Raw genomic sequence first — 13597 nt, forward strand, 5'->3', positions numbered from 1 at the left:
GAGTTAAGAAAAACGTTTTAAAATAGGATTTTGTCTTGATATAATTATTTAAAAATTAATGAGTTAACTTTCACTTTTGGATATCAACTGATAATTTCAATGAGGGGTGGGTTATAAATTTTAGATCCAGATCTTAAAGTCTGAAATTTAACTTTATAAAAAGCTTATAGGCTAGTAGATCTAGAACTAGAGTCTAGATCTAAATCTAGATTAAACATTTTTATTTCAAAAAATAAGATTCTAAATTAATAACTTTAATTTATTAAATTTTAGGCGGATTATTTGTTTGAATATCAAATGACTGTAATGAACAACTGAATGTCAATGTATTCAATTTTAATTTTATTGTCATTCTCATTATGTATGTAAGTATAAAGTATTATAAATATAATTATTAATAATTGACTCAGTCACTTATTCATACATTGTATTGTTTTTAATAATTAAAAATTTAATATTCTCAGACATTTTCTCATTATTCTATTCTGCGTCTGCGGCATTATCATTATAATTTTTAAAACGTTTTTCTTAACTCAGCTTCGCATTTGTTTGTTTGGATGTTTGTTGTTAAAATTGACATCGAAAATTAGCCCACTTCTGATTGCTCTAGAGACCTGAAATTTGGCATGCATTCTACTTTCGCCTAACAATTTCAGATGCGATCATAAAAACTAGCAATTAGTGACCGTAATTAGCTTAATTTAATTACGCCCCAAGGACCATAAAATTGAGGACATGATTTCTAAAGATACCGACAAGACTTGAGGCCTATTGACACAGTTACTTCGGCCCCAATCGATGTGAGCGCGCTGGCCGTGATCGTATAGTGGTTAGTACTTCGCGTTGTGGCCGCGACAACCCAGGTTCGAATCCTGGTCGCTCAAGATTTTTAGTCCGTGTATTTATAAACACTTTTTTAAAAACCACGTTTTTCATGTGTAGCAACGGACTAAAAAGGAGAAAATAAAATACTTAAAAAAAACTTTTTAAAAAACCACGTTTTTCTTGTGGACTAAAAAGTAGAAAATAACTATTTACATACATTTGATGACAAAAAACGTGGGTCAGGCAGATGGGTCGGGAAATTTGATGGTGAACGTACCCACGTTTTTTGTCATCAAATGTATGTAAATAGTTATTTTCTACTTTTTAGTCCACAAGAAAAACGTGGTTTTTTAAAAAGTTTTTTTTAAGTATTTTATTATGAGAGTGGATAAAATGTTATTTTAACAAAATTTGCCTGACTTAGACAAAACATAGTCTAGATCTAGATCTAGATCTAGATCTTCTGTAGGTCTAGATCTTATTAGCTAGATCTGTGTTATTAATGTAATGGTTAGAATGCGGTGACGACTCAATGACGTGTAGTGTAGGGAAAAATCAGTTTCAACTTTCTAGCACTTCAAGTTCTAATGAAAAATATGAGCATTACGTCCCCTGACTGATTGGGAGATAACTGTGTAATTACTTTTTCCTCAACATTGTCTACTCAAGTAACGTCCCGTAAAGTAAAAGTTAGCCGAATTTTTTTGTAAAGCTAAATAAAAATAAAAAATACACATCTCAATATAAGCCAATAGACCTACATTTAACTACATTATATTACATTTCATTCAATGTATACAAATTAATACCACAATTGAATAATTTTAACTTTTAGGTTTTACGTATAGGGAAAGGATAGCGATGGCTATATTTAGGCTAATGATGAAAAAGAATTAGAAGCTATTGTCTATTTATTTAATTATGTGCCATAAAAAAACAAATACACACGTTCGGCATGTTTGTTTAGCTTTTATCACTTTCTTGTTAATAGTTACATAACTTACCTCAAACTGTGTATGACGGATATTGATATAGGTCGAGCTACTATTATGTTCAGTATAATCATTAATATTTACATTTTGGTACCTAAATGAAGAAACGTCCCAAAAGGACCTGTGTATAAATGTATGCTTGTAGACGCAGAATTTGAAAAGTTAAACTGGCCCTTAGTCCTGTCACCTGGATGCAGTCATTCCAATACTACAGATTCAAAACATCTTGATCTAATGTTTTTATGCCATTTTATGGTGAAAAAAAAACGTATGAATTACTGGTATGTTGTTTTTTTTTTTTTTTTCTATGACGCGGAACCAATGGAAAAAAATAGGCCACGCCCACTCGACAAGAAAAAGATACCTACACTGGTCGTCCAATATTGAACCAGATAAACTATTGTCCTGAGCCAGGTTCTTTCAGGCAGTGGCGTAGGCAGGGGGGGGGGTCATAATTCCCCCCATAGACCCCTCGTTATGGGTGCAAATCGAGTTTGGGGGGGGGTGCAAATCGAAAGTTTGAGGGGGGTGCAAATTGAAATTTTTTGGGGGGGGTGCAAATCGAAAGCTTGTCCACGGGTAAAAATTGGACCCCCCCCCCCCCCATTGAGACGATCCTGGCTACGCCACTGCTTTCAGGAATCTCTTGGGGGGGCACTAAGGGGGGGGGGGGCGGTAAAGATGCCTGGAAGAACCTCTGAATATATGATTTATGGTCTATGTAGAAAATAGGCTATATGCCCCCCCCCCCCCCTCCCCGGAGCAACTCACTTTCATCTGATATGATGTCACGCAACAATAGACACATTTTTAATTCCCCACCCCCTCCGTCTTCTCAAAATAACCCCACCCCCAAAATAATGTCGCAAAGTTACATCCCATACGTATTTTTTTTTAAAAAAACCACTACTGGATCCTACCTATCCTAAAAAAAAACATAAGATTAACTATCTAGACCCGGTAGTTCGCTTGAAGAGGTTAGTCAAAACATGTCTTTGAAAACATATGCCACCATTTCATTCAAGAATCGGTCTCTAAAAAAGAAAACGGAAAGCCTTTTTGTCTCAATGAAACCTAACGTCCTAATGTACGTTGCTGTTGGTTACTAGAGTCTAGCAGGCTTATCTTATCTCGTCCTATAGGCACATAGCAATGAATGGGTTCTTAAATACTTACCTGTTTCTCAAACCTATGGTGTGTCGTCATACTTCAACAGTTATTTCCTTTGTTTTGGTTTATTTAATTAGTTTAGACATAGAATGCCATTGTGACTCCCATTAACGGAGGGGGGGGGGGGGGGGGGGGGGGGGGGGGGGGGGGGCGGCAGAGGCGTAGCGACCCTTCCCGGCGCCCGTGGACAAACAATTTACCCCTCCCCCGTGGACAAACTTTCAATTTGGACCTCCCCCCCCCCATATATTTTTAATATTTATTAATTATAATGCAAAACTGCATTTTTACATCTTTGTAACTGGCACTACCACACTGCGTAGCATAACAATTAGTAAGAAATTGTATGAAAAGGGCGATAATTTGTTTAAATCAATGTATGTTGCTTGTGTGGCCTACATGTATAGGTTACTTACCCTTCAAATATAATTGAATTTCAACACACGAAAAAACCCTGGAATAACTAACAGGCTGGAAACAATCTAAGAAATAAATGAAATTATTTCTCAAGAATAATTGTTTAAAATAACCAATAATTTAGTTTAGTTAAATAAAAAATATTGCACAATTGTGATGAACATGATCAAGTTTCGTTTAATTTTTAGGATCCATAAAGCAATCAAAGCGATTGATAAGTAAATCCCATAGCTTACTACAGTAGGCTACTAACACACGCTTCTTAAATCTAAGCCTTTCTCAAAGTGAAATGGACGCGTGATTTCCTCAGTAAACGACTTGAGCAAAACGGTCTGCTTATCCAATTACACTCCCCCCCCCCCCCCCCCCCCGCACTCCCCACGTTTTTTAAAATCATCGGTAGCTAAGGAGATGGAAAATAGGTTTAATAATACCGGAAGCTAAATCACACGGTTAAGCAGTTCAATTTCTTCACCAGATGATCCGGTAATGAACGTATACTCGTGTCTGGAGCGGAAAAGTGCAAAGATGGGATGGGCGATACTCATAACTTAAAGCAGGTGTTACCAGTTTATTCCAGGTATCTCATCCACCACCACCCCCCCCCCCCTTAAAATGGAATTCAATGTATATGGCCTACAGCACCGGTTCCCAACCTGGGGCTTTACTAACATAACTAATGGAATAAAGATGAAGCAATTATTTGATTTGCAGAATCATTCCGCGTAAGATGATTGAAAAACTGCACACACAATTTTGGTGTAGTATTCAGCATTCATACCCAAACGTATTTCCTATGGTCGCGGGTCACTTACTCTTTTAAAAGGGGGTTGCTACTCGAAAAAGTTTGGAAACCACTGATCTACAGCAGGGGTCGGCAACCTGCGGCTCTTTTGATATCAAAATGCGGCTCTCCAGCTCCTTGCACAAAAACTAATAATCTTAAAAATATAAAAATTTGAAATGAAATGGCTCTTCAAAAGGTTGCCGACCCCTGGTCTACAGTGTCCGCACTTCCCCCCCCCCTCCCCCACCACGGGAGAAAAATCTGGAAGAAAACTGCCACCCAACCTGCGTGGAAAAACTACGCAAGAATAGGCCTATGGATTGGATACATAGTAGACTTCGAATCAGTTGAGCGACAATTTCATCCCGTTGAAAACCACTATCCGATGCCACCAAATTGTCGAAAAAGGGCTAAAAAAAACCCCTACCGCACAAATAGCGAGAAAATTTGTTATAGTTTGTGCTGGTGCCACCAAATATTCGAATACCTTAAGTTTTAAATTCCCAGTCTCCCTTTATCAGATGAATTACAATTTCGTAAATTTGCAAAATTCAGCTAGATATCAAATTACTGAAATACCAGATTGGTAATCCATGAAATACCCCAGAGGTTTTTAATATGGGAAGTAACAGACAAGCACAACTAGTGAATAAAAATTACAACACCGTACTGAAGGTAAATTTTAATTTACACTTAAAACGAACGTTTATTTTTACACATTGAATAAAATTAACTTAGGCTTAAACGTTTTTCCTCCTGAACTCTTTTCTGTGCAATTTTGACTGTAAAAGCCACCTAGACCAAGAAATTAAAATTAACTGAGTCAGCTTTTTAATGGGCATAAAATTAAAATAAATCGCAGCAATATCATCACTGCTACTATAATGGTGGTAGTTTCGAGACTTGTTAGGTTTTTCACAAAATCTATGTCGACCATTCAAGAAAATCTTCGTATAGGCATTCTTAAATCCTCTCAGCGTAGGCAAGGGTTCCTGTTCTATTCACTTCTTTTTGGCTGCAGCCTTTGTAACTTTACCGGCGGCGGCATCTTCCTTGATAACAGACTTGATGACACCCACAGCTACTGTTTGTTTCATGTCACGAACAGCAAAGCGACCAAGGGGTGGGTACTCCTGGAAAGCCTCCACGCACATAGGTTTGCTTGGGACCAAGTCAACCATGGCAGCATCTCCAGATTTAACAAACTTGGGATTGTCTTCCAGCTTTTTGCCTGAACGACGATCACATTTCTCCTTGATTTCAGCAAACTTGCAGGCAATGTGGGCAGTGTGACAGTCCAACACTGGCGCATAGCCATTCTTGATCTCACCAGGGTGGTTCAGAATGATGACCTGCCAATACAAATAACCAAGAGTTAGGAAAACTACACAACATTTGTAATGATCAGAAAGTATAGGATAGAATGCATACATTTAGCTAGTGACTCAAAACCAGAAATAATAGATTTATAAAAATCATGGAAATTTGTAAAATATTTGAAATTAATTTGACTACTACCCCCATAAGAAAACCTTATAACATCAATCTGCACACAAATACCCAAACCTACCTGAGCATGGAACTGCTTGGTGGCCTTTGGTGGATCATTTTTGCTGTCACCAGCAACGTTGCCTCTTCTGATTTCTTTGACAGAGACGTTCTTGATGTTAAAGCCTACATTGTCACCAGGGGTGGCCTCTGGAAGGGCCTCATGGTGCATCTCTACAGATTTCACCTATAAAAATTCAAATGAAAATCCACATCAATACAACGTAAAATAGCACTGCTCCTAAATTATTAAAAACAAAAACATGGTAGAAAATTGAAATTTATTAAAAAACAGAAATGGTAGAAATGTACACTGCATGGTTTGTCTCCTCAATCAAAGTCGCATAGCAACTCAGAGAAGGTCATGGAATATGCAGCGAAGGAATCAACATCTAACAAGAGCAGTTAGGAGAAACCGTTTGATGTACAACGTTGTGGAAGAGGATAAACCTCAAGCCTTCTGTTACAAAGGACAATCGGCTCCTATTCGCCACCATGACCGTAATGCAATAGACCCGAGGGTCCTTCACAATACAAGTCAACGTTGATATATTGATACAACTTGTGTCTAATTTTAATTTCAAATAATTACCTCAGTTGTTACGTTGGTGGGAGCAAAGGTTACAACCATGCCAGGCTTGATGATACCAGTCTCAACACGACCTACTGGCACTGTACCAATGCCTCCAATTTTGTAGACATCCTGGAGGGGCAGACGGAGGGGCTTGTCACTTGGACGAGATGGTGGCTGAATGCTATCCAGAGCATTGATCAAAGTTTTGCCAGAAACCTTTTCTTCCTTGCCATCCTTGTCTTTACGTTCAACAGCCCAGCCCTAAGAAAGAATTTAGAAAAAGATAAGGATTCAGGTCGTTCACAAAATTAGGGTATGCCTTAAAATGTTATGACAGACTTCATTGCATTCACTAGCTGTTCATCATGGGACTTACCTTGTACCATGGCATGTTTGGTGAATCCTCAATCATGTTATCACCAACCCAACCAGAAATTGGCACGAAGGCAACAGTCTTAGGATTGTAACCAATCTTCTTGATGTATCCACTGACTTCCTTCTCAATTTCCTTGAAACGACTCTAAATACAAAATAATGTGTAATGTTAGATATTTTAGAATTGTGTAGACAATAGATTTAGTAAACGAAGAGAAATTTAAATGCATATTCATGACAAAATCATACATACCTCACTGTAAGGTGGAGTGGTGCTGTCCATCTTGTTGACACCAATGATGAGCTGTTTGACACCAAGGGTATAAGCAAGAAGAGCGTGTTCACGAGTCTGGCCTTCCTTTGAAATACCAGCTTCAAACTCACCAGTACCAGCAGCAACAATGAGCACGGCACAGTCAGCCTTTGGGGGGAAAAAACATTTATTTTAAAAGCAGGCCAATTGCAAATTATCCACACAAGCAGACTAATTTTATTAAAATAAATGGCAATGTAAAATTTCCAATCAACTACCTGTGAGGTGCCAGTAATCATGTTCTTGATAAAATCACGATGTCCAGGAGCATCAATGATGGTAACGTAGAACTTGTCAGTTTGGAATTTCCAGAGAGCAATATCAATTGTGATACCACGCTCACGCTCAGCCTTCAGTTTGTCCAAAACCCAGGCGTATTTGAAGGAACCCTTGCCCATCTGTTAAAAGAATTTTTATGATAAATGCTTAAATGTGAAAACATTACGTTAACTAGAGGAGCTTACACTTTTCGGACACACATAGCGAAAAAACGCAACGTAAAAATTCCATGCGGTCTCATTCAGTAACCGCTTAACATAGAAAACAAAAAAAAGTATCATATCTATCCGCAACCATTCTACTTTAATAATGTGTGTGTCATTTTGTATTCATACGCATAGAACTTAAGCCATTCTTGTTATAGTGACTGGGGGGTCTTAACGTGTGTTCGAACACATGTAATACAGTTTTACATGTGTTCGGACACCTTTACCCGTCATCGGACATAGCACTTTTTGTTCATTTAGAATAATTTAAAGTCAATTTAATGAATAAAAACATATATTATATGCATTTATATTGTGTTATTGATTGTTTGTGAGGTAATTTTAATAGTATAAAACCTTTTTCCCACACTCCCAAAGTTCATCCCATTCAGCCATTGCGGCTCGCGCAGTACGCTGCTAAGCCAGCCAGGTCACATGATTCCCCCTCCTCTTTCGCATTCCACTGCCTTCTTGACCTTATTTTGACCCTTTCCCTTCATAACCAGCCCCTTTTATGCTCTAAATTCTTATTTAATAATATTTTTGTGTTGCTGTCCGGTCCCATGTAAGGTCAAAAAAGTTAGCGAACACCCCTTTTTTATTGTTCAAGCACGAAAAAACCCATTAACCTTGACATTTACGATGTTCCATACATGTATAGAAGCTATTTATAGTGTAACCTTTTAGCTAAGCATTGATTGGTTCAAGTTTTGCCCCTAAGTCCAACCCTAGGTCACTTCATCCGGCTGGTGTAAAAATAGAAATGTGCGTACCATGCAACGTTAAAAAATTTCTAAAAATAATTCTTGAGAAAGGAAACGGAAGTACTTGACACGGAAGTGTTCATAAATGAACAGTTTACGTGCAGGCGCCGTGGTTTCGCGTGAGACATGCTAATTAAAGTTTCTATGAGCCAAAAACCGACGAAGTGTTCGGTCCTACGTAATTTTTGGTGTGTGTCCGAAAAGTGTAAACTCCTCTAGTTGTTTCTAGATCTAGTCTCTAGTTTAAAAAACTTACCTCTTGAGCTTCTTTTTCGAATTTCTGAATAGTACGTTCATCAATACCACCGCACTTGTAGATCAAGTGACCAGTGGTAGTTGATTTTCCAGAGTCGACATGGCCAATGACGACGATGTTAATGTGAATCTTTTCCTTTCCCATGTTGAATGTTTAGATAATGATTTGGAGCTGGAAGAAATATTAAAAGCATACTTAATATACTTCGGTAATTGGACATACGACTGTTGGTTAAGGCTGAAAAAATGGGTAAAATCTTAGTTTAGCGTCGTAAATTCGGCCAAAACTAGTAATGTAGGAGAGAGTGAATTAATGAATATGTCATTAAATATGAGTATATTTTGGTATATTTTGATAAAATATTATAAATAATTAAATAATAGATCACCATTTATGGTTAAATTAATTTAAATATCCTGAAACTAATTTTTATCAACTCTGTTCGAGATAGTAAATTTGCTATTAAAAACAGCAGCCATCTTAAGAAAATGTTATTTAGAGTAGCTTCCCTTTCATTTCTATTCGTATGAAAATGTATTTGTCTTGTTGTATAGTCCGTATTACAAAGCATTTTTTTTTATTCTGCTCTTTAAAAACTGAATTTCCCAACAAACAACTTTATTAATTCTAGAAGCATTGTGAGATGCAACTTGTATCCATGTATTAAATCACGTTTTTTATTACTAATGTTTATTTAATCTTACTATTACTAGATCTATATAGTTTGAGTTTTTTCTTATTGTTTGAATGTTCACTATTTTCATTTCAGGTTTTTCTTTTCATCAATTAGTGATTCTATCGTAACTTATGACATTTTTTTACTTCTCTTACCTTAATTAAACCCCAACCTGCGTCATATGTTTGTTGTCAATGTCACAACAAGTCATAATGTAAAAAATTACGCTTCACTCTGCCTTATCTAAGATCTCTAACCATAATTTTGACAACATTAAATGTTTGTCATTATTTATATATACAGAGAGACAAAATGCATTATCCACCAGCTTCCCTCGTAAAACATCATCTAAAACAATGAGCCACTCCATTCCTCAAGTGCGTGTTGTCATTTATGGTCGATCGCAAGTCTCCACCTGCCAGACAGATTTTGGTTATCCTTTGTTGTCAAATTGTCAATATCAAGTACCCAAGTGAGTGATATGGGGTTGTCCATAAATGATGTCACATATGATTTGCTACGGGGGTGAGTGAAGATTTGTGACGTCAACTCAGGCGGCTCTGCAATTTATGACGTGTCGGTCTCATGAAAGGAGGTGAACGGGGAAAAATACCTAGGTGGTTGATGGAGAACTTCTTTAATGCTTTGTTCAATCAAAATAACGATAAATAAGCTGCTTAAAACGAATCATCACAAATGTTGCAAGCCTGATAGTTTAAGACATTTGGCAAAACGGCCTCAACACATTATCCCCGTCAAAAAGGCTTGCCACCAAATGCCTGCCGACGAATAAGCCGCGTCTAATGCGGGGCGTTAGGAATACGGCCATTAGCATGGGCCGCGTTAGAGCACCAGTAGGCTATCGCGCTTTGTAAGATGACGTATATACTTTAATTCAATTTCGCTAAACTGCGCGAAAATTTATTAATGTTCCATCGTTTGAGGAAATTTATTTTCTTGGACTTAAATTGAAATATCATGTTGACTGTCTGGCTCTTAATTTCCGAATATCACTTTTAATGTATCAAGATTCAGAACTATAATTTACATTAATATAAGTGTCATCTTATCGTTTATTGTGCTTTTTATAAAGCGCAGAGCAGCTTCAAAATCGGACGGCCATCCTGTTTTCACCAAGCTTCTTTTGGAGCTTAATATGGGTAGTCTAGTTCTATACGGTGAGAGCTTAATACATTTTTAAAGGGCCGAAAGTCTCAAGACAGCAAGCTTGCAGAAATAACCACGTACGTTTAAATGGACGAGTGATAGATGTGTTATGGGCTGTTTAATTAACACCAACTTATGTAATCAAATTAAACGTCGCATAAGCGCCAAAACGGCAGCGCTTGTTGTTTGTTTTTTCCTATAAAATTAGCCTAACGGTCGGCGGTACCGGTACATGACGTCACGTCACGTGCGAGCGTAAACTCGGTGACGATGTGCTAAGTGGGGGAATGAAAAAGGTAGGGTTCAAGAAATGCGACTCGGCAAGCTTTTTACATTTCTTGACCCTTCTTAATAGTTCTTTCGTCCCCACTGAGAAAATAGATCACCAATGAATGACGCGTCATACTTCTACAGCTGGTCTTTCCCCCACAACCATCCCGTTTTCACGAAAAAAAAAAAAAAACCTGACCCGTCTCCAAAATCACATCGCTGAGTTCTACTCAACCTCTCCCCACCACAAATCACAATTTCTATCTGAAACAATATGTTCATATGTTTGCTATGTAATAATGCACGCTGTCATTACTATCTTAAGAGCGACGTCATTTATGAGCGATCTAATATTGATTTGCTTACTGCAAATAAAGTGTTCAAAAGTTCGACCTCCCAACAATTGTTGTGGTCTTGGATGCACACTATTAAGTCTGATAAGGTCTATTAGTCATTTATGTCAACTATATTAAAAAAAAAGAAAAATTACTATACAGGGGGTCATCCATAAATGATGTCACGCTTTTTTTGACGATTTTTACCCCCCCCCCCTCCCCTCCGTCACACGTCGTCACAAAAAGCCAGACCCCCCCCCCCCTAAAATGACGTCACACCTCAGCCTACACCCCACCCCCCCCCCCCCCTCAAAATCCAGTTGAATTTTTTTTAAACAGCTATATTTTTGCAAAATCCTCTCTGAACTCTGCCAAAATAGAGTATTTTAATCAACGAGCCGGCCCGCGGCATAACATACGCCGCTATTTAGTTGTTTTTTCTACTTTTCAGTAATTCAAAATTTGTGAATTCGACAGTGCCAACGCTGCCACTGAAAATATTTCTTTAAAACACTATAAGTAGCTCGTTAAGGACCATAACCCCCCCCCCTTTTCCCCCCTCCCCTACGTTTAAAATCTTTTGCTCTGCTTGTTAAAATTTATAGTGAACACAGCTCACTAAAACCATGTAGGGGTGGGGAGGTAGGGAGCGCGTTTACAGCTTGTTTTCTAGGCGCATTTGCAGCTTGTTTTCTAGCGGCTCCCAGAAGAGAATTATATATATAGATTGTTATTACAATGTATTAAAAGTTTTTTAAAACGCAAAATAACGTCTAAAATTCGTTTTGTAACATTGCTTTTTTTAAAATGCAAAAGTGTGACGTCGCACCATCTGAACCCCTCCCCTCCCCTCATCACACAACGTCACAAAATTACGGACCCCCCTCCCCCCTACGAGTGTGACGTCATTTATGGACGACCCCCCCGGCATATATTAAAACAATACAAAACAATAATATTAAACCACAAAATCAACACAAAAGACATGCGAATAGACAATTTATTGTTTTTAAAACATGGCCGCTGCTCGTATTTACTCATTGTTGTCTCGAACGGGGTAGTTTAAAGTTTATTCCAGGATATTTATTACTGGTTTGGTCTTGGATTGTGATTTGTTATTCAATTATCTGTTATGTTATGTAAAATATGACATAAATATGGCCAAATGAAAGAAATATTCATTAGTTACCTTCATCGCACATTACTAGCTACGTTGGAATTTACGACGCTAAACTAAGATTTTACCAAAAAATGGCTAGACTATCATTCTTTGTCACGTCACAACATCCTAACTAAAGAGATGACAAAGTTTTTATCAATGTTAACCCCAAATTAAGTCTTTAAATTGTATTTAAGTTGGTATAAAACCCTACAATAAGTAGGTTTACTTCACATAACACTTATAATTATTTATTCTAAAATTTCTTTGTTAATTAGCATGGCGGTGTGGTCGTTTAGCCGGCTTGAGTTTAACTAACTTTTCAAATGGATATTTCAATATATAACGTCATACGCACAGTAGAAAACGAAAGCGACAATACAAGAAACGTTTTAAGATACCAACTTTCAAATCAGAATGACTAGATGAGTTATAATTCCTATAGATTATAAGCGATTGTAGGAATGAATTCAACATACCTGCTGTCACGCTCAGAACCACCGCAAAAAAGGACCGAAGAATCGCGTCACGTGACTAAGTAGGGTATGCTGGGAACGCTGGGATAGTCTGGTTTGTGACGTAAGTTCTATAAATAGTAGGTCCTTCAATCCTCAATTTCGCCTTTTAAATATAAATTCTGAATTGGACCTACCAACACATTGGCCTAGAGTCTATTTGGATGTAGCCTAGATCTAGATCTGTATCATGCAATAGGGACAGCTGATATCCGTAGTGATGACACAGAATAACAGACTACTTCCCTATCGTTGCATAATGTATCTTAGAATATCTCATACGTCTTTATTATATAAAGTCCGCTTGATGGTTGTTTATTTAGCCAGTAGACTAAAATATTTCAATTAGTTCAATTTTGACCAGTGTATGCTACTGGGGTATAAATTGTGTTTGTTTATCTGTTGTGTTGCGATTACGTCCGATATTTTTAAAATTTAATTAAGCCTACCCATATTTAGAGTTAACTGCAGCGTTTTATTTCAAGTACAGAATGACCCTTTGTTTCTTTCAGACATTTTTTCTCCGAGGGGGGGGGGGGGGCACTTGAAAATTTTGGGGGGTGGGGAGGGGGGGTCGGACACTGTTAAAAGTATATATTTTCTATATAAATTCCATTTCGTTCGGGGGGGGGGGCGAAGCAGTAGCGTAGCGAGGGGGGGTGGGGGTGGGGGGGGACATATGTCCCCGGGCGCCGAGCTTAGGGGGCGCCAAAATGGGTTGGAAAAATAAATTGAAAGGTTGAGGGGGGTGCAAATTGAAAGTTTGAGGGGGGTGCAAATCGAAATCTCGAGGGGGTGCAAATCGAAAAGTTAGTCCCCGGGCGCCGGGAAGGGTCGCTACGCCTCTGGGGCGAAGAGATGCCTGGAAGAGACTCTGATTATACTTATACTGCAAGAGTTAAAGAACGAAGAATCTATCTATATTCTATCTCGGATTATAATGTACTACTAGCAGTTACATGATGTATA

General features: G+C 37.9%; 1 protein-coding gene and 1 non-coding gene across 2 annotated transcripts; both read right to left on the reverse strand.

Annotated features, from left to right (window-relative positions):
* Positions 1 to 4861: 4861 nt before the first annotated feature.
* LOC131940974 (elongation factor 1-alpha) lies at positions 4862 to 12687 on the reverse strand. The gene is made up of 8 exons (XM_059299920.1): positions 12593 to 12687; positions 8507 to 8677; positions 7220 to 7399; positions 6942 to 7109; positions 6690 to 6833; positions 6332 to 6574; positions 5762 to 5926; positions 4862 to 5543 (listed from the first exon to the last, which is right to left on the reverse strand). The coding sequence occupies exons 2-8, from the start codon at positions 8648 to 8650 to the stop codon at positions 5193 to 5195; spliced, it is 1395 nt and encodes a 464-aa protein (XP_059155903.1). The 5' UTR covers positions 8651 to 8677; positions 12593 to 12687; the 3' UTR covers positions 4862 to 5192.
* LOC131940982 (small nucleolar RNA SNORA73 family) lies at positions 6044 to 6287 on the reverse strand. Its single transcript, XR_009386602.1, has one exon. It is a non-coding gene; the product is annotated as a small nucleolar RNA SNORA73 family (small nucleolar RNA).
* Positions 12688 to 13597: the final 910 nt, after the last annotated feature.

Source organism: Physella acuta, unplaced genomic scaffold, assembly GCF_028476545.2.
Source record: "Physella acuta isolate Inbredline_101_S28 unplaced genomic scaffold, ASM2847654v3 ptg000336l, whole genome shotgun sequence".
NCBI classification, from domain to species: Eukaryota; Metazoa; Mollusca; class Gastropoda; family Physidae; genus Physella; species Physella acuta.